This window comes from Podarcis tiliguerta (genome assembly GCF_965153285.1).
Source record: "Podarcis tiliguerta genome assembly, chromosome: 8".
NCBI lineage: Eukaryota > Metazoa > Chordata > Lepidosauria > Squamata > Lacertidae > Podarcis > Podarcis tiliguerta.
Window position 1 is genome coordinate 85,730,704 of NC_139541.1, and position 21,361 is coordinate 85,752,064.

The 21,361-nt window shown below is 47.0% G+C and overlaps 1 protein-coding gene across 1 annotated transcript in view; it reads left to right on the forward strand.

Annotated features, from left to right (window-relative positions):
- The first annotated feature begins 5,826 nt into the window (after nt 1–5,826).
- Nucleotides 5,827–21,361, forward strand: part of DLL3 (delta like canonical Notch ligand 3) — a 169,173-nt gene continuing 153,638 nt past the window's right edge. The window contains exons 1-2 of the mRNA XM_083455240.1: nt 5,827–6,071; nt 15,790–16,035. Coding sequence (XP_083311366.1) covers nt 6,018–6,071; nt 15,790–16,035 — 300 coding nt within the window. The 5' untranslated portion in view covers nt 5,827–6,017. The remainder of the gene's footprint in view (nt 6,072–15,789; nt 16,036–21,361) is intronic.

Consider the following 21,361-nt stretch of genomic DNA (forward strand, 5'->3'; position numbering starts at 1 on the left):
CTTGAACTTTGTGAAGAGTTTTTCTGAGAAGATGGCTGTACTGCACTTGGTTGTGCTCTGGCTTGGCTTCGTGTATAGGGGCGAGCTGTGGTTTTGTGGCCTGTGCCAGCCAGATCTGTGTAGGGATTGCAGGGGGGTGCAGCATCCGGAGGTGCCACCCTGGTTTGGCTACTGGATGGTGTCTGTAATTTATCTGTGGAGAGGGTCTGGGTTTGGGTCTGGTGTGGTTGATTGGTGATGGCGTTCTGTGTGCCTCTGGATCTGGTGTCAGATTTTGTGGGGAGGGCTAATTTCCAGATGTCTGGCAAGCGGGATGTGTCGTCACGCTTGTTCATGTTGTGAGGGTGTTTCTCTATCTCGATGGCTTCCATGATTATTCTCTTGTGGTGATGTTCCATGTTAAAGAGCAATTTGGAATCTGCAAAATTAATTTATAGGAACTCAAACACTGAGATCCTGCTCTGTTCCAGTAACAAGAAGCCGAAAGCACCAGCCTGAAGATGACGAGTGAGACCTCGTCGAAACGTCGCCTAGACACCCCAACTTTTACACGGGAAGACACCCGAGGACACCAAAACCTGCATATATATATATATATATATATACACACACACACACACACACACACACACACACACACAAAAAAAAAAAAACAACACACACACACACAAAATGACGTACTCTTTGGGCATTTTGTTTTATTGTGTAGATATTTGAAGATGGCTATTGTGTCAACACTCAGTGTTCTCTTCTCCAGCTAAACATACCCAACCCCTCAACCGTTTGTCAATTTTACCTCTCCTGGTTCCTGAGTTGGCTTTTACTCAACTTGGGAAATGCTCTGAGACGCTCTTCTTGACAATGTGCGAAGGGGTATTGTCCTTTTCATTAGTGCGCCAGGGCTGGACCCCCCCCCCTCCTCACCATGTGTCGAGGTGCGAAAGAGTGTGCCTCCTATTCAGCTGTGTGTTGCCCACCCCCAGGGAGAAGGGGCTGCAGTTTCACACCCTGGCGGCACATGGCAGGAATCTGGGCCACCCCCCTGCCGTCCTATCACCTTCCCCATTGTTTCGACACCTTGGGCTGGCAAATGCATTGGGGGCGGAGTGGGGGGAAAGTGTGTCCCTGGGAAAGGCATTAAGGCCTTGCAGTGGGGGGGGGGGCGCAGCAATGAATCGCTGACCTTTGAAGAATTGGTCAGTTGTCCTCTTGGACTAGTCTTCCAAATTCCAGGCTGCTTTTTTTTGTGGGACAGGGAGGGAGATCTCTGAGCTTTTGCCTGCAAGGGCAAAACTTGCCTGTTCAGCAGAATTGAAATCTGTTTAGGTTGAATAATAATAATAATAATTTATTATTTATACCCCGCCCATCTGGCTGGGTTTCCCCAGCCACTCTGGGCGGCTTCCAACAAAACAATAACCTATTAAACATTAAAAGCTTCCCTAAACAGGGCTGCCTTCAGATGTCTCCTATAAGTTTGGTAGTTACCGTATTTTTCTCTTTGACATCTGGTGGGAGGGCGTTCCACAGGGCGGGTGCCACCACTGAGAAGGCCCTCTGCCTGGTACCCTGTAACTTGGCTTATCGCAGCAAGGGAACCGCCAGAAGGCCCTCGGAGCTGGACCTCAGTGTCAGGGCAGAACGATGGAGGTGGAGACTTTAAAGGCTTTCAAGGTCAGCACCAACACTTTGAATTATGCTCGGAAACATACTGGGAGCCAATGTAGGACTTTCAAGACCGGTGTTATATGGTCTCGGAGGTCACTCCCAGTCCCCAGTCTAGCTGCTGCATTCTGGATTAGTTGTAGTTTCCGGGTCACCTTCAAAGGTAGCCCCACATAGAGCGCATTGCAGTAGTCCAAGCAGGAGATAACCAGAGCATGCACCACTCTGGTGAGACAGTCTGTGGGCAAGGAGGGTTTCATCCTGCGTATCAGATGGAGCTGGTAGACAGCTGCCCTGGACACAGAATGGAGCTGCGCCTCCATGGACAGCTGTGAGTCCAGAATGACTCCCAGGCTGCGCACCTGGTCCTTCAGGGGCACAGTTGCCCCATTCAGGACCAGGGAGTCCTCCACACCCGCAAATAATGATGGCTCTAGTCCTTATGATTGTGGGAAATGGGGTTCCAGCTATGTCAACAGTGCTCAAGGCTTGATTTGCAACATAATTTTAGGAAGTGGGGAGATTTGAAATGGCCCCCCCAAGATCTCCATCTCCATCTGTATCATTCTAGAGGGGACGTTCCAAGCATTCTTACCAACAGTTGAGCAGAAGCAAAGGTTGGCCGTTCTTCCAGTTGAGTGAACATGGAGATCATCTTAGCTACTGGGGGGTATGTTTGACTGAGCATTTCCCCCCCTCCCATGCTTCAGTCCATGGACGCAACAGCTGGCACCTTCTGGACTGAACCTGTGCAGGGGTCACAGCTGAGGTACAGACACCTCTCTCCCCCCCACCTTCAAATAATAAAGTAATCAACAGTTTGCCAAAGCACTCGCAGGTCAGCAGCCGAAGCTGGGGGCATCTGGGAGGGCCTGGGGGAAAAATGGAGGTGGGGGAGTGGAAGAAAAGGTGAACACAGAATCGGACTCTGTGGAAAGCAAACAGAAGTGATGTGTGGGGTTTTTAACCAGGGTTTCAAGTTGCGTCGTGTTAAAACACTTGGTACACATTCAGGGAACTGGTTGCCATTGTAGGACGGGGAATTTAGGAAGTGTAAGCTTTGGGGTCCCACAGACTCCTCAGTCACTCAGATTTCTACACAGATCAAAACCTGTGTGCCTGAACACCATGGGAGGTTGAAAATCGGAGAAAGGGAGGACAAATTATGCTAAATGCACAGGCCTCTAAATGCTGATAAAGGATCCCTGTCTTGTATCTTCTGATCTTGATGTGTGTGCTCTTTTAATAAGAAGAAGCAGCTTATGTTACTGTTTAAGTTTTCAAACAGTTAAAAATATTGTGCCAACTTTTTGAGAAAGATGGAAAGGATTTGCTGAAATAGCTAATTGAACTAGAATACAAAAAAGGGAGGTGTGAGGAGGTCGATGAAACAAGTAAATGAAAGGTAAAGATATGGAAATATTGGATGTGTTTTTAAATGTTTTTGTTTTTGTTTTGCTGTATTTTTTTTGTTTTTCTTTTTGTTTTCGATGTATTGTCTGTTAAATTCTTTATTGTTTCTTTCTTCTTTTTTCTGTAACTATTAAACCTCTAATAAATATTATTTTTTAAAAAAATAATAATTTGTTGATTTTCCACAACACAAGTTATGCAAAAAACCTAAAACAAATGTAATATTCCCTACGCCCTTCTTTGTCCTTGGGTGCCCAGCAATCTTGCCTGATTTGATACAAGTACAGATCTCATTAGGAAAGCGGGTGGTGCTGTGGTCTAAACCACTGAGCCTCGGAAGGTTGGCGGTTCGAATCCCCGCAACGGGGTGAGCTCCCGTTGCTCATTCCCAGCTCCTGCCCACCTAGCAGTTTGAAAGCACACCCAAAAGTGCAAGTAGATAAATAGGTACTGCTCCGGCGGGAAGGTAAACAGCGTTTCTGTGCATGGCTCTGGTTTTGCCAGAAGCGGCTTAGTCCTGCTGGCCACATGACCCGGAAAAAACTGTCTGTGGACAAACGCTGGCTCCCTCAGCCAGTAAAGCGAGATGAGTGTTGCAACCCCAGAGTCGTTCACAACTGGACTTAACTATCAGGGGTCCTTTACCTTTTGTCTGAATATAATTGTCCATGAGGTGTTACCAGTGGATCCCTTAAACATTAGCTGTTCAGATATACAGAATAAAGTAACAACAAAATCATCACGGCAGGGCGAGGTTAAGACCTTTAGAGTCCCTAAGCACTGAAAATAATATGGTGCTTAAGTCTGCCTACTGGGAAATCCATCACTATTTTTTTGCTTTTAGACGTTTCGAGAATTTTTCAACAAGTGGCTATAATTTTCAGAGCCATCAATCCGGAGTCAAATGGGAAACCTCCAACAATGCTGTCTGGTGCTTAGGTTATATGCCAGCACTCCCCCCGCCCCTGGGGAATTTTAAATATGATGTTAGTTTTCTTGCACATGATGAGGATGAGCTGGAGCGCTTGATGGGATTAAGAAACGTGGGCAGAAAAACTGTATTTACTTGGAAGCAAATCCAGTTGGTTATCAATGAGACCCGCCAGCACGCTGGGGATGGCAGGCCGCAGAGGACTTGGAAGGACAGCGCTGGCTCCAGAGACTTTTAAGGGGGCAGGTGCTACGATTAGCATACAGCTGGAGCAATCCTTCTGTTCGCAGAGTGCCCCTCTCCCCAGAACCTTTCAAACTAAATAAAAACCACTGCTGTACAGTTCCAGCCAGAGAGAGAGAGAGATGGGGAAGATTTTGTAAAATAAAACTTGAGAGAAACAGAGGCGGAAGCTCTTGTAGAGAACGGACAACTTGATTATCTGCTCCTTTCAAACTGTTAAAGAGAACCTGCCCTCTAGGTTCTTTGCCTCAAACAGATGCCTAGAGGGCAGAAATTCAACTGGTGCAGCTTTGCTTTCCCTGGTGCTGCATCTCCATCTGAGGAAAACTGCTTTTTCAGGGGGGTTCCTGCTACTGTTGTTGTTTAGTTGTTTAGTGGTGTCCGCCTCTTCGTGACCCCCTGGACCAGAGCACTCCAGGCACTCCTGTCTTCCACTGCCTCCCGCAGTTTGGTCAAACTCAGGCTGGAAGCTTAGAGAACACTGTTCCACCATCTCGTCCTCTGTCGTCCCCTTCTCCTTGTGCCCTCCATCTTTCCCAACATCAGGGTCTTTTCCAGGGAGTCTTCTCTTCTCAGGTGGCCAAAGTCTTGGAACCTCAGCTTCAGGATCTGTCCTTCCAGTGAGCACTCAGGGCTGATTTCCTTAAGAATGGAGACATTTGATCTTCTTGCAGTCCATGGGACTCTCCAGAGTCTCCTCCAGCACCATAATTCAAAAGCATCCATTCTTCCGCGATCAGCCTTCTTTATGGTCCAGCTCTCACTTCCATACATCACTACTGGGAAAACCATAGCTTTAACTCTACGGACCTTCCTGCTATTACAGCTGTATATATCCTCTCAAGGCAACTGCTGTTGCCATTCTGTTGAAGCTGATCTGGTTGGGGTCTGGTCAGACTCCCTGGGGACCATACATACCCCACTTTGGGGGTGCAAATAAATGCAATAAGTAAATGCAAATAAAAGAGAGCAACACAGCTGCCTGGGGCAAGGAGCAGCTGTGGGGGCAAGAGCAAAGTGGGCAGGAATCTGCCCTTTGACCTTGGGCTGGTTAATACGAGTCTCAGCCTAAGTCACCTCACAGGGTTGTTGGGAGGATAAAACGGGAGCAGGTTGGCTGCTGCCGCCTCTGAATTCCTTGGAGGAACAAAAACCTTCCCGTTTAAGTTCACCGAAATGTTTAGGATAAGATCTGAATGTTATTTGGGTGTTGTTTTGCACGTGCTCCCGAAGCACCAGCTCCTGGGTCAAGGTGCCATATTTCATCATATATCTTTGTGAAAGAAAGAAAAAGCAAGCCTTTCTCTGCTCCAACCAGCCACTCTCTGCCTCGACTTTTCCAGGGGGACCCAGGCGTCCTGCCTGCTTCCTCTCGGCGTTCCCTCCAACACAGCAGCCAGCAGGTCTCATTGTGCAAAGAAGAAAAGAGAAGACGTCGGGGGGGAGTCGGTTGGGGGGGGGGGAGCGGTTTGGAAAGTTTTTGCTGCTCCGAGGGGCGTGGCCTCTGGCTGCCGGAGGCGGGGCCAAGGCCCGCCCTGCCTATAAGAGCTTCGGAGGGGCCCTTTACGCTTCCATTCATAAGCTGCGCGCGTGCCTTCCTGCTTCGGTTTCATCTCCAGCCTGTTCCCCAGCGCGGCACCTGCGGCCTCGTCTCCCCGCCGCTTCTCCCCTTTTGCTGCTGCTCTTGGACGCCGCTCGCCGGGGACTTGGCTCTCTGCAGAGTCTCAGGAGCTCGCCTTCCTCCTCTCCTTGGAGTCCCGGCTACATGGCTCTCCGCCTCCTCTTCTCCGGCTTCCTGGCGCTGCTGTGCGCCCCGCGGGTGAGTGCGCAGCGATCGGGTTCTCGCGCGTAAAGAGAGCGCGCAGCCGGACCCGCTGGCAAAACGCGCCGTTTCCTACGCGCGAGGAGGGGTGTAGGAGTTAAAGGTGCCTTCGCTTCCCGCTCCCGATGCCTGTTCACGGCGATTTTAGGTTAATCCGAGGAGGACCAGGTGTTTTGCTGCGAATAAAATAGCCTTTGCGCTCGTGTGTGTACAGACACTTTGGGTATCAATCTACCCAAACTTTGCTGTTGAGTAGGAGACAGACAGGAGTGTCAACTTGGCCCCGCCGCGGCCGTGGGTGCCGTGCAGCGTGCATGGCCCTGGCACCGAAATTTGTGGGTGCCCCGGGCCCCTTAATAGAATTTCGCGGGTGCCCGGGGACCCAGGGAGTTGGTACCCCTGGAAAGAGACTGGTCCGTTTGCGTGCGCTCTGGGGGAGAAGGCTGCGTTTGGCACCCCAGCCTTCAGGTTGCAAACCCCGAGGTCTCGGGCAAGGTGTTCGTAGTAAAAGGAAGGACGTGTCAGATGTCGGGTTTTTCAAGTTTCTAGTCCACATTACTGTGTATAGGTGGGAAATGTGTTCAGCCTTTTGGAAGGCTGTGAATCTCTAGACAGGACTTGCCGAAACAAGTGCTGCCATGAAACTTTGGATCCTTATAACAGCTCCTTCTTATTAACTGTATATCCTGCCTTTCTTTCAAGGACCTAAATGTAGTATATAATGGCTCCCCCCATTTTATCCTTTCAGCAACTGAGGTAGGTTAGCTTGATGGACCAAGGGTCATGGCTGAGTGGCCCAGTCCTCATCCAACACTCTTAATTTAAGCAACTGTGGTGGTTACTAAATCCTTCGGAAATAGAGCAGAACAGAAGGAAGTTGTTTGTTTGTTTGTTTTTAAAGGAATCTGGTCCTGGGTTGGTAAAGCAAAAGGAACTTGCGTGGAGCACACGTCTGCTGTTGTCTTCAGGAGTTTTTTGTACTGCGTTTAAGACAAAATGTGGTTTTTAATTAGGCTGCTTCCAGACCAGGGCTTCATACTGTAAATGGGTTGTTGGCATATCGCAAGTGGGTTGTTTGCAACAGGTTTTTTTGAAAAAGAAGCGCTCAGATTTCAATCCAGATTGAATGAAGAGGTGGGGTGCAGGCTGATGTTTTATTGATGTACGTACAGTATATGCATTTATCGCTTCCTCCTCACTGTGCAATTCCAGAGGCAGCTCAGTATTACAACTTTGGGCACACTTTTGGAAAACGCTATTTGTACGAGTGATGATAACGGGTGTCTGGTGCGACTAAGATTCTGATGCAGCAATTAAAGGCCAAAATCTGGAAATGTCTTCTGTTAGGAAATTTAGGGAATTGTCTGTGCACAAGCCCCTTCACCAAAACTGGGATTTGAATTAGAGTGGATGACGGTGTTCTAAAAAGAGAAGTTTTGGGGTTGAAGTTTGCTTAGATTTGGTTGCTGTGTGTGTCGGTGGTAAAGAGAAGAGCGGTTAAATGAATCAGGATCTTTCTTGAATCAAAGCGCCGTTTTGTCTTTGTTGCCTGCGGCCCCCATGAAAACTTGTTGCTGAATCCTTTGTGAACGGGGGTTTTCTCTCCTGAACTTTTGCCTCCATCCGCCACAGCCAAAAGTTAGGGATGATGGGAGTTCAGCAACGGCCACCACTGTTTGGCCACCACTGTCCTAGACTTTTAAAAAACCTCCAGCTCAGCAATCTGTTTGGGCAGAGGAGCGCATGGATGTTAGCTCTTGTGTGCTGTTGGCATGAAATATTGAGCAGTAGCCCCTCTCCCTGGCTACTCCCCTTCTCTGACCTGCCAACGGGGCCCCCGCCTGGTTGCAGAAGGCATTGACCTGAAGGACAGGACTAAAAAGAGCAGATGTTTTCTTCCACTTAATGACTGCAACTTTCAGGGTCTGGGTTAGGTGTGTGTGTGTGAGAGAGAGAGATCTGCACATCGAAGGATTGCTATAGTAGTAGATTTCTCGCAGCATTTGTGGCTGTTTGGGGGCAGCCCCAGAAGCCCTCCCTGCCCCATAGCATGGACCTCTATTTGGGATCCACAGATCTGGTTGGCCACTGCAAGAACAGGATACTGGCTTAGATGCGCCCTTGGCCTGATCCAACAGGTCTCTTCTTAGGTTCTTAGACATCAGTGCCATCATGGAATCAGTCAGAAGGGATCCCCGGGGGTCATCTAGTCCAACCCCCAGCAATGCAGGAATCTCAACTGAAGCATCTATGACAGATGGCCATCCAACCTCTGCTTCAAAACCTCCAGAGAAGGAGAGTCCACCACTGTCCTAGGGAGGCCATTCCGCTGTGTAACAACTCTTGTTTTTACACTTAAATCTTACACTCTTTCTTCCCACGCTGACCAGTGCTCTTTCTTCCCAGGCCATTTGCATTTTAATCTTGCATCGCAATTCCTCCCGTCTCCGCTGGACCAGCGTGTAAGCACAGTGGTCTTTTTTTTTGACACATACACACACACACACACACTTCTTTACTGTCTTCTTTGTGCGCTTGGTTCTTGCTACGATAAATTAGTCTTTCAGGTGTTTCGGAACTGTGTGTCGTCGTCCCCCACCCCATCTTTATTATTCCAGAGTTAACCCTTGGTGTTGAAACCTTTTCTCTGGCAGTGTTTTGGATCACGGTTGTTAAATGTAGTTTCAGCCTTTCTGATTCAGAACTTTAAATCGTGCTTTTATATCAAATTTCCTTTTCAGCGTATACTGTAATGTTTTACTGTTGCCAATGCAAATAAAGTTTATTTATCTTCTTGGTGTTGGAAAAGCAAACTCTGGATGCTAGTGTGGTTAGAGTGTCAGACTCGGACCAGAGAGTTCAAATCTCCACCCATCCCTAAAGCTGACTGGGTGGCCTTGGGCCCGTCACTGTCTCTCAGCATAACCTACTTCTCAGGGCTGTTGCGGGGATTAAATGGGGAGGGTGAGAACAGTGTGCGCCACCTCAAACTCCTTGAAGGAACGGTCATAGAATCATAGATTTGGAAGTGACCCCAAGGGCCATCAAGTCTAACCCGCTGGAATTCAGGAGCGAAGGAGAGATCTAAAATGTACCATAATAAATAATAAACTCCGGCTGCAATTAAGTTTAGGCTTAGGCTGCATTCCTTCTCATAAACCCTTCCAGGAAAACATGTACAGTGGTACCTCGGGTTAAGAACTTAATTCGTTCCAGAGGTCCGTTCTTAACCTGAAACTGTTCTTAACCTGAGGTACCACTTTAGCTAACGGGGCCTGCCGCTGCCGCTGCTGCGCAATTTCTGTTCTCCTCCTGAAGAAAAGTTCTTAACCCGAGGTACCATTTCTGGGTTAGCGGAGTGTGTAACCTGAAGCGTCTGTAACCCGAGGTACCACTGTATAGGCTCAGGTTATTAGTTAGTATTTTTCGCCTTCTTCAATACTGGGGTGTCTTTATAAGAAATATAAAGAAATATTTTTTTATTCGTATGCCACCCTCCCCGGCCAAGACCGGGCTCAGAGCGGCTAATATCATAAAAACAACACAATGTGCATAAAAACAGACATCAATGAATTAAAATGCATCTTAAAATTAATTCAGACAAGTTAAAATCTAGACAGGTGGCAATCATCAGGTTGGAATTGAGAGTGGTTAATACTTACCAGGACCAACTGTTTCCACTGAGCATACAAGGACCTGTGAGCGGGTTGGGGGCCTCCTTCGGGCTTGGTTTATACAAAGGAAAGTAAGTCAAACTGTGCCCTGCCCAAAGGCCTGGCGGAACAGCTCCGTTTTGCAGAAAGATGTCAAATCCCACAGGCTCCTGGTTTCTTGTGGGAGCGTGTTCCACCAGGCAGGGGCCACGGCCAAAAAGGCCCTGGCTCTAGTCGAGGCCAGTCTAATTTCCACCAGGTTGGGGCTGCTTCAGGGAGCATCTGATGAGTGAGCTACCTGGCCGTGGATTCAGTGAGGAGAAGCAGGGGAGCAGCCAATTTGTTTCATGTGGCTGTTTGCAAAAGTGCGAGGGTTTCCTCACAAAAGTGGGCTGGGTACTCCGTCTATAAAGTCTTTACAGTTCCTCCAGGAAGCTAGTCTCCTTCCCTCCTGCGGCCAACACACACAAATATATCCAGACTCGGGAAAGTAGGGTGGAATTTGTGTGAAATGTTCTGTGTGTGTATATGAGAGAGAGAGAGAGAGAGAGAGAGAGAGAGAGAGAGAGAGAGAGAGAGATGCACAACAGAAATGTCTAAGCAGAGACCAATGGAAGGCCAAGAACTGCTTTTTCCAAGATGGAGGGAAAGTGTGCAGTGTAATTAATGTAGACTGTACAGTGGTACCTCGGATTAAGTACTTAATTCGTTTCGGAGGTCCATTCTTAACGTGAAACTGTTCTTAACCTGAAGCACCACTTTAGCTAATGGGGACTCCCGCTGCCGCTGCGCCACCGGAGCACAATTTCTGTTCTCATCCTGAAGCAAAGTTCTTAACCCGAGGTACTATTTCTGGGTTAGCGGAGTCTGTAACCTGAAGCGCATGTAACCTGAGGTACCAATGTAATCTAGATTCTGTTGTCAGTGCAGTGGATGCCTGGGTTGCGACCGTGATCTGTGCGAGATACACGTTCACAACCTGCAATGTTCGCAACCCGCAGCTGCGCGTCTGCACATGCACGGGTTGCAATTCGGTGCTTCTGCGCATGCGTGATTTAATGCGCGACCGCCGGAACCTGGAATTAACCCCTTCTGGTACTTCCGGGTTTTGGCAGTCCATAACCCGAAATAACGCAACCTGAAGCATCTGTAACCCAAGGTATGACTATATATGGTTCGCTATTGTTGTAAAAGGAGGTGGGGGCATAAAGAAAGAGACTGGGGAGAGCGACTGCAGTGTCCTGCTCTAGACGGGGGTGTCTGGGAAATTGCTTTCTCTGCAAAAAGAGCTCAGAGGAAGAAAGAGCCCTTGGCATTGTCAGATGATGCTGATGGGGTGGGGAACATGATGCAAGTTTCTGGGCAACATGTTCCCCACAGACATCTGGTTGGCCACTGTGAGAACAGGATGCCGGAACACTGCGGTCGGAAGCAGGGCATGGGTTGGAAAACGACAAAATGTCCGGCAAAATTTTGCCCAAAAAGCTCAACAACTAAATAAATTATTATTTATACCCCCGCCCATCTGGCTGGGTTTCCCCAGCCACTCTGGGTGGCTTCCAACAGAATATTAAAATACAAAACCTATTAAACATCAAAAGCTTCCCTAAAAGGCTGCCTTCAGATGTCGTTTAAAGTCTGGTAGTTGTTGTTCTCTTTGACATCTGGTGGGAGGGCGTTGCACAGGGTGGGTGCCACTACCGAGAAGGCCCTATGCCTGGTTCCCTGTAACTTGGCCTCTCGCAGGGAGGGAACCGGCGGAAGGCCCTCGGCGCTGGACCTCAGTGTCCGGGCAGAACGATGGGGGTGGAGACGCTCATTCAGATATACTGGACCGAGGCCGTTTAGGGCTTTAAAGGTCAGCACCAATATTTTGAATTGTGCTCAGAAACGTTCTGGGAGCCAGTGTAGGTCTTTCAGGACTGGTGTTATATGGTCTTGGCAGCTGCTCCCAGTCACCAGTCTGGCTGCCGCATTCTGGATTAGTTGTAGTTTCCGGGTCACCTTCAAGGGTAGCCCCACATAGAGCGCATTGCAGTAGTCCAAGTGAGAGATAACTAGAGCATGCACCACTCTGGCAAGACAGTCCATGGGCAGGGAGGGTCTCATCCTGCATACCAGATGGTGGTGGCGGACAGCTGCCCTGGACACAGCATGGACCTGTGCCTCCATGGACAGCTGTGAGTCCAAAATGACTCCCAGGCTGCACACCTGGTCCTTCAGGGGCACAGTTGCCCCATTCAGGATCACACACCAGCCCACCCCCTGTCCCCCAAGAACAGTACTTATGTCTTGACAGGATTCAACCTCAATCTGTTAGCCGCCATCCATCCTCCAACCTCCTCCAGACACTCACACAAATATGGCAACCCTACTCTACAACAGTTTGTAGAAATCAGTGGGTGATGGTTAATTTTTTGACAGCATGGAGATGAACACTTTCACCTGGTAAATGTTGCCATATCCAGCTGTAGTTCCTGGTGCAAGAGCTCAGAGCCATCTTAAGCATATCCGGCGGCGTGGTGCAAATATCTCTCCGGTGTCCCCCTCCCCCCATTTCCCTGAGATGTCAACCTTTTTTAGGAGGGGGGACTTCGGTCTGGCTCCTTTACGTCAGGTGGTCTGATGCGCACTTGGCGCTGCACATAAGTAAGAGGTGCCCAAATCGCAGCCCAGATGGCCTCCCGCGAAGCCTCCCTCTAAGCGCCCGGTGCCCCTTGCCTGCCCCCATCCAGGGAAGTCTGCGCTACAGGAGGGCCAGCAAGCAGATACGGTAGTTTGCCTCGCTCAGTTGGGATCGCACAGGGCACTTTCCTGCTCCGCTCGCAGACTCCGCAGGGAGGTGTGCAGGCAGCGACATGGCCAGAGGGGGCATCTCGCGCCCACCCCCGATCGCACCCGTCAGGCACCCAGGCAGCCACGGGAGGGCACACGAAGGGGCTTTCCTGAGCCGGACGCAGTGCACTCCGATGTGTGGCTGAGAGGAGGGGAGCGGGTTGCCCCAGAGCGGGGAAGCCCCAGAGCTGCCCTGGACAATCAGCCTGTGGCACCCTCCAAAGTCTGGTGCCCTGGCACCCTGCGCCACTAACGTCTATGAGTAAGACGACCCTGCTAGAGCTTCTGAAAAGGTTGGCAGCCATAAGTACAGTGGTACCTCGGGTTACAGACGCTTCAGGTTACATACACTTCCAGTTATAGACTCCGCTAACCCAGAAATAGTACCTTGGGTTAAGAACTTTGCTTCAGGATAAGAACAGAAATCGCGCGGCGGCAGCAGGAGGCCCCATTAGCTAAAGTGGTGCTTCAGGTTAAGAACAGTTTCAGGTTAAGAACGGACCTCCGGAACAAATTAAGTTCTTAACCCAAGGTACCACTGTGCTCTGGGAACTGGCTGCAGCATTGGAGGGGGTTTATGAAGTTTCAGAGGTCAGCAAACTTTTTCAGCAGGGGGCCAGTCCACTGTCTCTCAGAACTTGAGGGGGCGGACTATATGAGGGGCGGGTAATGAACGAATTCCTATGCCCCACAAATAACCCAGAGATACATTTTAAATAAAAGGACACATTCTACTCATGTAAAAACACGCTGATTCCCAGACCATCTGCGGGCCGGATTTAGAAGGTGACGGAGCCGGATCCAGCCCCTGGGCCTTAGTTTGCCTACCCATGAAGTTTGTGCTTTGGGAACAGCTGCAGTGCAGCCCTCCATCTTGCCTGGGCCAGGGTAGTCGTGGGCTGAGGCCTCAGGCCAAGCATATTGGGTCCAGAGCATAACTTTGAGGTTGGCTAGCTGACTGTTGCCCACTGTGCAAATTTCACTTCCTGCCTGGATAAAAGGATGGGGAAAGGGACATTGTTACTGCCACTTACTGCTGAGCTAGGTTCAAGGTTCTTGAACAACTTAGGTCAAGGCTACCTCAGGGATTACCTATCCCTTACATCCCAGCTCAGATCACTGAGATCAGCTGCAGGCAGTGTTTGAAATTAGCCAGGCGCTAGGCGCATTTTGCACCCAGCTTAGGACCACTTGCAACCAAGTGAAGATTCCTGGGTGTCAGAATGGCGCCTGACGTCTCCACCATCTGGGAATCATTGGGTTTGGACTGTTTTCACACACTAATACCCCACCCTATAGTATTCTGTCAGTTCTATTTTAGCTGCACAATCGGAAATGAATTTCTGGAACCAAATTGCGTTTTCTGGGCAGCCTGAGCAGGAAGAGTCACCGTTGAGAAAAAGAGGTTGGAATAATAGGGCTATATATATGCGGACTGTCCCTGGACCAAGTGACTTCTCTTCTTTCAGTTCTCAAAGCTCTTAACCTAGCTCAAGGTTGCCATCTGAACTAGCCAGATGTTAAACTGAGAATCCATCACAATCAGTTCATCATTTGAAAAGCCTTTAGAGCTGTCTTGCCCTCAAATGGCAATTAGACATTCTCTTTTGGCGACATTGGTTTAAGGAGCCATTTGGTGCCTAGTTTATATATCCGAGTTTCTAACACCGGCTTCAGGTACATTGTTGGTCATTCCCCAAGTTGGTGAGGCTCATTTGACCATGAGAACCCAAGCCTTTTGTGTCATTGGCCCAGCCCTGTGGAATACTCTGCCAATAGTATGGAATAACTCTGCCAACTTTTCTTTTCCACCAAACCTATGAAGGCAGGTAAGAATTCATCCTTCCATAATGTTTAATTGATGTCTGCATTTAACCTTTGTATGGTTTTATGTTTCTATTGCTGTAAACCGCATTGAGATACACCATATTTTTCTGTGCATAAGACAAGGTTTTTTATTTATTTAAAAATGATGTTAAAATCTGGAGCTCATCTTATACACAGGTAGTGCAGGCGGGGTGATTGGTTTCAGCTGCGAGCAGGAGATTCTCAGCATTGAAAGGGTGGGCGATTGGTGGCTGCTGCAAGGGCTGTTTGTGATGGGCTGCCGCTGTGGCAATTAGGCAGATGATTGGTGGCTTTGCCTTTGTCAGTGTTTGCGTGTTGGGTGACCGATTTTCGGCAGTCTCCCCCAAAAAGCTTAACAACTCTTGGCAGTTTCCCCCTATTTTATTAATTTTGAGTCCCCCAAAATAGGGGGTGACTTATACATGGTGTGTGTGTGTGTGTGTGTGTGTTACACACAGAAAAATATGGTTACATATCTATATCTATTTGACATAAAGGTAAAGGACCTCTGACCATTAAGTCCAGTCGCAGACGACTCTGGGGCTGCGGCACTCATCTCACTTTACTGGCCGAGGATGCCGGCATACAGCTTCCGGGTCATGTGGCCAGCATGACTAAGCCGCTTCTGGCAAACCAGAGCAGCGCACGGAAATGCCGTTTACCTTCCTGCCGGAGTGGTACCTATTTATCTACTTGCACTTTGATGTGCTTTCAAACTGCTAGGTTGGCAGGAGCAGGGACCGAGCAACAGGAGCTCACCCTGTCGCAGGGATTCGAACCGCCGACCTTCCGATCGACAAGCCCAAGAGGCTCAGTGATTTACACCAGAGTGCTACCCACGTCCCTTATTTATGACATAGTGGTATACAGATATTGGTATCAATAAATGAATAGTTCAGTGGCAGAGCATTTGCTGTGCACGATGCAGGAAATCCTAGATTTAATTCCTAGTGGCATTTCCAGGAAAAGACCCCTACCAGAAATCTTGGAGAGCCACTGTACTGGGTTATAAAGACTAGGACTAGCCACCTGAGAAACAGTTTTTACCCAAATGCAATTCTGGTTTTAAATGCAGTATAAGGAGTCTCTATAGGAGTATATTGTATTTTAAAATGGGGTTTCAGAGTTTTTAGGGGTTTTTGAATGTCTGATGTAGATTTTTCAATTTCATTGTTCTGTATGGGACAATGACAATAAAGATATCGTATTGCATCGTATCACCAGTCAGTGCAGAAAATGCTAATCTGGATGGACCCAATGGTCTGATTCGGTATCAGACAGATAGCTTCCTGTGTTCCTGTAATAGCTCAGAGGGAGGGGGCTGCAAGGACTCTCCTGTGTTAACTGGTTTTCCCCCAACCTATCTTTATTGCTCACAGGCTGAGCTGGCCGGCGTCTTCGAACTTCAAGTCCACTCCTTCACCACCACCAGCCTGCGGAGCTTCTGCCACGGCGGCCAGCCCTGCCGCCTCTTCTTCCGCGTCTGCCTGAAGCACGCCCAGGCTGTGGTTTCTCCGGAGCCCCCCTGCACCTTTGGGGCAGCCTTGAGCGACATCGTCCCTGCTGACCGCAACGCCGTGGCCACCAGCGGGCCCATCCGGGTCCCTTTCCACTTCAAGTGGCCGGTGAGCTCCTTCCCGCCCAGGCCTCAGCTCTGCATGTTCTGAGCCTCTTGGTTTCAAACTCTGGACAGGAAGCCGTGCTCTGCACCCCTTTCTCCCATGGGATCCTGATGAATTTGCTACCTGTGTCCCATATAGTTGGCGTTTTCTGTCTGGCACATGCCTTGTTTCTGTACTTTAGTGTGCAACAAGAAGGTATGGGTAAAGATGTGTTGAGGCGTGTGTGTGGCTAGGATATCTGTTGGGTGCAGAACCTCAGTTAAGTATTTTTATTGATTTACTTGAATGTGTGGGAATGTTCAGGGTGGCAGGAGAGGATGTATTGTTTATTAATATCCTTCCTAACTTGCTGTAGCAAGTTCCTTTACTTAGCAGAGTTTACATTCCCCTTTTTACATGCACAGCGTGTAGCTGGTTGCAGGCTCGTGTGAGCCTCTCACTATCTCCAAACAAAAACACCGGTCTTGAAAGACCTACATTGGCTCCCAGTATGTTTCCGAGCACAATTCAAAGTGTTGGTCCTGACCTTTAAAGCCCTAAACGGCCTCAAAAGCCAGGTAGACCTGAAGGAGCGTCTCCACCCCCATCGTTCTACCCGGACACTGAGGTCTAGCTCCGAGGGCCTTCTGGCGGTTCCCTCACTGCGAGAGGCCAAGTTACAGGGAACCAGGCAGAGGGCCTTCTTGGTAGTGGCACCCGCCCTGTGGAACGCCCTCCCACCAGATGTCAAAGAGATAAACAGCTACCTGACATTCAGAAGACATCTGAAGGCAGCCCTGTTCAGGGAAGTTTTTAATATGTGACATTTTAGTGTATTTTTTATCTTTGTTGGAAGCCGCCCAGAGTGGCTGGGGAAACCCAGCCAGATGGGCGGGGTACAAATAATAAATTATTATTATTATTATTATTATTATTATTATTATTATTATTATACAGTTTGGTCTGTCTCAGATTGAATTGTACGTTCCTGGTAAGTTCCCTTGAATCCTTAAAAGAATAAAGACGCCACAATCTTATTCAAAGTCCAGGGGAGTCTTTAGCATATGAGCCACCCAGATCCACCCAGCGCCACCCTCATCCAGAGATGAAACAAGTCCATGGCTCCACTAGTGACGCCGACTGCTGGTTATTTCTCTCGCGGGCTCCTTCTATAGTTGCAGCCTCGGGCTGGAGGCTCCTTTGCCTTGCCTTCGCCTCCCCAACCCACCGCCGGAGCCACTTGCTGCGGGAAGCTTCCAAGGTTTTAATTAATTTGCAGCAATTAAAGCACGGTTAAGAGAGGAGGCGCGGAACAGCGGCGTAGCTCCCCCCCAAAAAAATCTCCAAACAAAAACAGGCGTGGGGTTGCCTTCCCTTGTTCCCAGATTTCTTTTCTTAGCGGGTTGAAAACGGTTTGCCGGATGATTTTTCTTTCGATCCCACAAACTTGAGTGGAAAAGGGGAGAGTGCCACCGATGGCGCGGAACGTCTTTGGTAAATGAGTGGAAAGTCCTTTAGTGAAACAGTAGGTATACATTTTGTATTTTGTTTTTCTAGCTTGATCAAAATTATTTATTATTTCATAACAGGTAGATAGTTAAGAGCTTAGGTGGCTTCGGCTGCGGGCGCCTGGTGCCCCCTAGAATTCAGTGTGCCCGGGTGCCCCACACCCATGGGTAAAGACAGCCCTGTCAAAGTCCATAAAAGAAGTTTACTTACATCAGTTCACAGTTGGATCCCTGAAGGCAGACTTAGTTGCCAATACAGTCATACCTCCAGTTGAATGTGCTTTGGGTTGTGCGCGTTCGAGTTGAGCTCCGCGGCAACCTGGAAGTAACAGAGTGCGTTACTTCTGGGTTTTGCTGCTTGCGCATGCGCAGACACTCAAAATGACGTCACGCGCATGCGTGGAAGCGGCAAAGCGCAAGAAGATCCAACCTCTCCATTCTGAAGGAAATCAGCCCTGAGTGCTCACTGGAAGGACAGATCCTGAAGCCGAGGCTCCAAGACTTTGGCCACCTCATGAGAAGAGAAGACTCCCTGGAAAAGACCCTGATGTTGGGGAAAATGGAGGGCGCAAGGAGAAGGGGACGACAGAAGACGAGATGGTGGGACAATGTTCTCGAAGCTACCAGCATGAGTTTGACCAAACTGCGGGACGCAGTGGAAGACAGGAGTGCCTGGCATGCTCTGGTCCAGGGGGTCACGAAGAGGCGGACACCACTAAACGACTCAACAACAACAAAACCAAAAGAGTACCTTTTCTAGGATGCCACCTGTTGCAATAATGTGTGCACATTATCAAAAGACAAGTAAATACTTCTTCTTTTTTTCCTTTTTGGCAGTATCGTTTATCCACGTGCAACAAATTTGACCGGGACTTCTTTAAGGAAGTGATACCCTAGTTAAGACTGCCGGCCCTGCCATTAGGCAGGATGAGGCAAGTGCCTCAGACAGTTGATTTTGGGTGTCATGACAGCCAACTGTTAAGTTAATATTATTATCATCATATATTATTTTACTGCCAGGGAAGAGGGGAAGCAGTTATGAGATTTTCTGCTTCAGGTGCTAAAATAAATTAGTTAGATTTTGGGTATTAGGTACCTTGACTTGGAGGGGGCCGGGGGGGATGGCATTTGCTGCTCTGCCTCCCTCAATATTATTATTATTATTATTATTATTATTATTATTATTATTATTATTAATTACTACTACTACCGTCTTTTTCCATGTATAAGACACCTCCTATTTGGGGGGAGTCAAAATTAAGAAAATACACTATCCGTGTATAAGACAACCCCTTATTTTAAACTTCAAAAATTTAGGAAAAAATATAGTCTTATACATGGAAAAATACGGTTCTTCTTCTTCTTCTTCTTCTTCTTCTTCTTCTTCTTCTTATTATTATTATTATTTTGCGTGTGTGCAGCCCAGCTTAATAAGAATTTATTTGCTGTTTTTCCTCACTTGGTTAAGGGAAAACAGACAACACAATACACAATTTTAATATTTTGAGTGTAACCCTAAAGGTGTTTCCCCGCCAACTTGTTCCCTCACAGTTCTTGTTCTGAGGAGAAAACGAGAGAAATTTTCTTTTTTTCTTTTACAATTTTGGTCTATGTGGTGTTGGGAAGGCAGCCATTTATATTTATTTTTGGATCCGAGTATGTTCTCCTGAATCAAATTGTCGTGTTTTTTATTAAGTGTAAGCCACGCTCTGGGAGTTTGAATGAAGGCTGTTGTAGAAAACAACAACAACAGGAGACTGAGGAGAAATTGTGAGGGAAATAATGGACTGAGGTGGGAACTGTCTAGCCACCATTTGGAGCAAACAGAGGACTACTTAGTTGGCCATAAACACAACAAACAGCTTTTTTATTTTTATTTTAATGTGTGTGTCAGCCCCATAAACAACTCTGACTCCATTTTAGCTGGTAGATGGAAAACCGCCCAGCAGCTTTTAGGCCGCCATCTTCACCCTGAGGCCTTTCTCTTTTTTTATAATATTTTTTATTAATTTTAACATATAAATTATAAAATGTACCACAAAACTTATCACTTATACAATCTTTTTGGACTTCCATCAGCACCTCTGATGATCCACCGTTTTCACCACTTCTTATGCATTTCTTAACTTTATATTGCCTTTACATCTCTTAACAAATCATCCTCCCCCTTCTCCATTTTTGCAATACTTCCAATAATACTCCTCACAAAACTTCTTGCAAACCTACAAACGTCGTCTGATCTTCACAATTACTTTTCAAATAGTCCGTAAATTTACTCCAGTCTTCCGTGAATTTCTGGTCCCGCCGATTTCGAATCCTTCCTGTTAGTTTATCTAGTTCTGCATAGTCCATTAACTTCATCCTCCATTCTTCAATCGACAGTAACTCTTCTTGCTTCCATTTTTGGGCCAGTAATATTCTTGCTGCTGTTATTGCATATAAAATGAGCTTACATTCCTTTCTTTTTATATCACTCCCCACAATGCCCAGTAGAAATGCTTCTGGTTTCTTTATAAATGTATATTTCAACATTTTTTCCAGCTCATTATATATCATCTCCCAGAAGCATTTCACCTTTTTACATTCCCACCACATGTGATAAAATGTTCCCTCTTTTTCTTTACATTTCCAACATTTATTACTAACTTTATACATTTTCAGAGGCCTTTCTCTTGGAGCAAGGCCAGATTGGCACACGACTCTCCTTCCTTCCTTCCTTCCTTCCTTCCTTCCTTCCTTCCTTCCTTCCTTCCTTTTTCCAAATCCTTTATTATTTTATTCACATAATATACACTCTTTACAACAAACAACTCCAAAATAAACAGACAGCTCCAAAATAAAATCATATGTAACAAAACCATAAGTCTCGTGTTTTCATTTACACTGATCTCCTCTCTGATACGTTTACTTGATATTTCTTGCTGCTTTCTGCTTTCCTTATAGAATCTTTATGAAAATTTAAATCTCTTAAATCCTATACCAATCTTTAACAATTTCATTTTTTAAAAATTCTTTTTATTGATTTTCTCTTAAGAAGAAAGAAAGACCAAAAGGAAAAGAAACAAATCAACAAATTCATAAGCAATATCCATGCATTGCACAGAAATAACATTCATTACCTTTTTTGTCCTTTTCCTTGAAACATTATATTTTTAAATATTTAAGCCTTTTCCCTACACCTCCCTTGACCTCCTACCCTCCCGTTTTCGGGTTTCTTAATAAAAAAAGTTCTTTCTTTTTTCTGCAGCTATTAATTTTACTGGTTTGCGCGTCGTAAAGACTTATATCAAACCTGCTATAGTTTTTAAGTCTCTGTAATTTCCTTCAATGTATACCATAAATTTGTTCCAATCATTAATAAACTTTGTATTTTTTTAGTTTCTAATTTTTTGTGTCATTTTTGCTGACTCAACATACTCATATAATTTTGCTTGCCAATCTCTGATCGTTGGGATATTTGAGCTTTTCCAATTTTGTGCAATTAATATTCTAGTGGCGGCTGTAGCGTATTGGAAAAATGTCTTGTCTTCTTTTTTGATTTCGTCCCCAATTATTCCTAGTAAGAAGGCCCTCCCTAGTAAGAAGGCACCTCCCTCCCCCACGGCCCAATACTTCCCTCCACCCGTGTGCGATCTCCTTTACCTACTATTATCTATTTATTCACTTTATTTGTTATTCCAACCTTAATACATTATTATCCTATCTCCTTGCACCTTTTAAACTTTTGCATATTAATTTTTAATCTCCAGCACCGACTTTTTTCATGTATTCCTTAACGCATTCCCGCTCTTTATTAATTTTTTGATTAGAGTAGCCTCTAATTGATGCTGTTAATTTTGCCA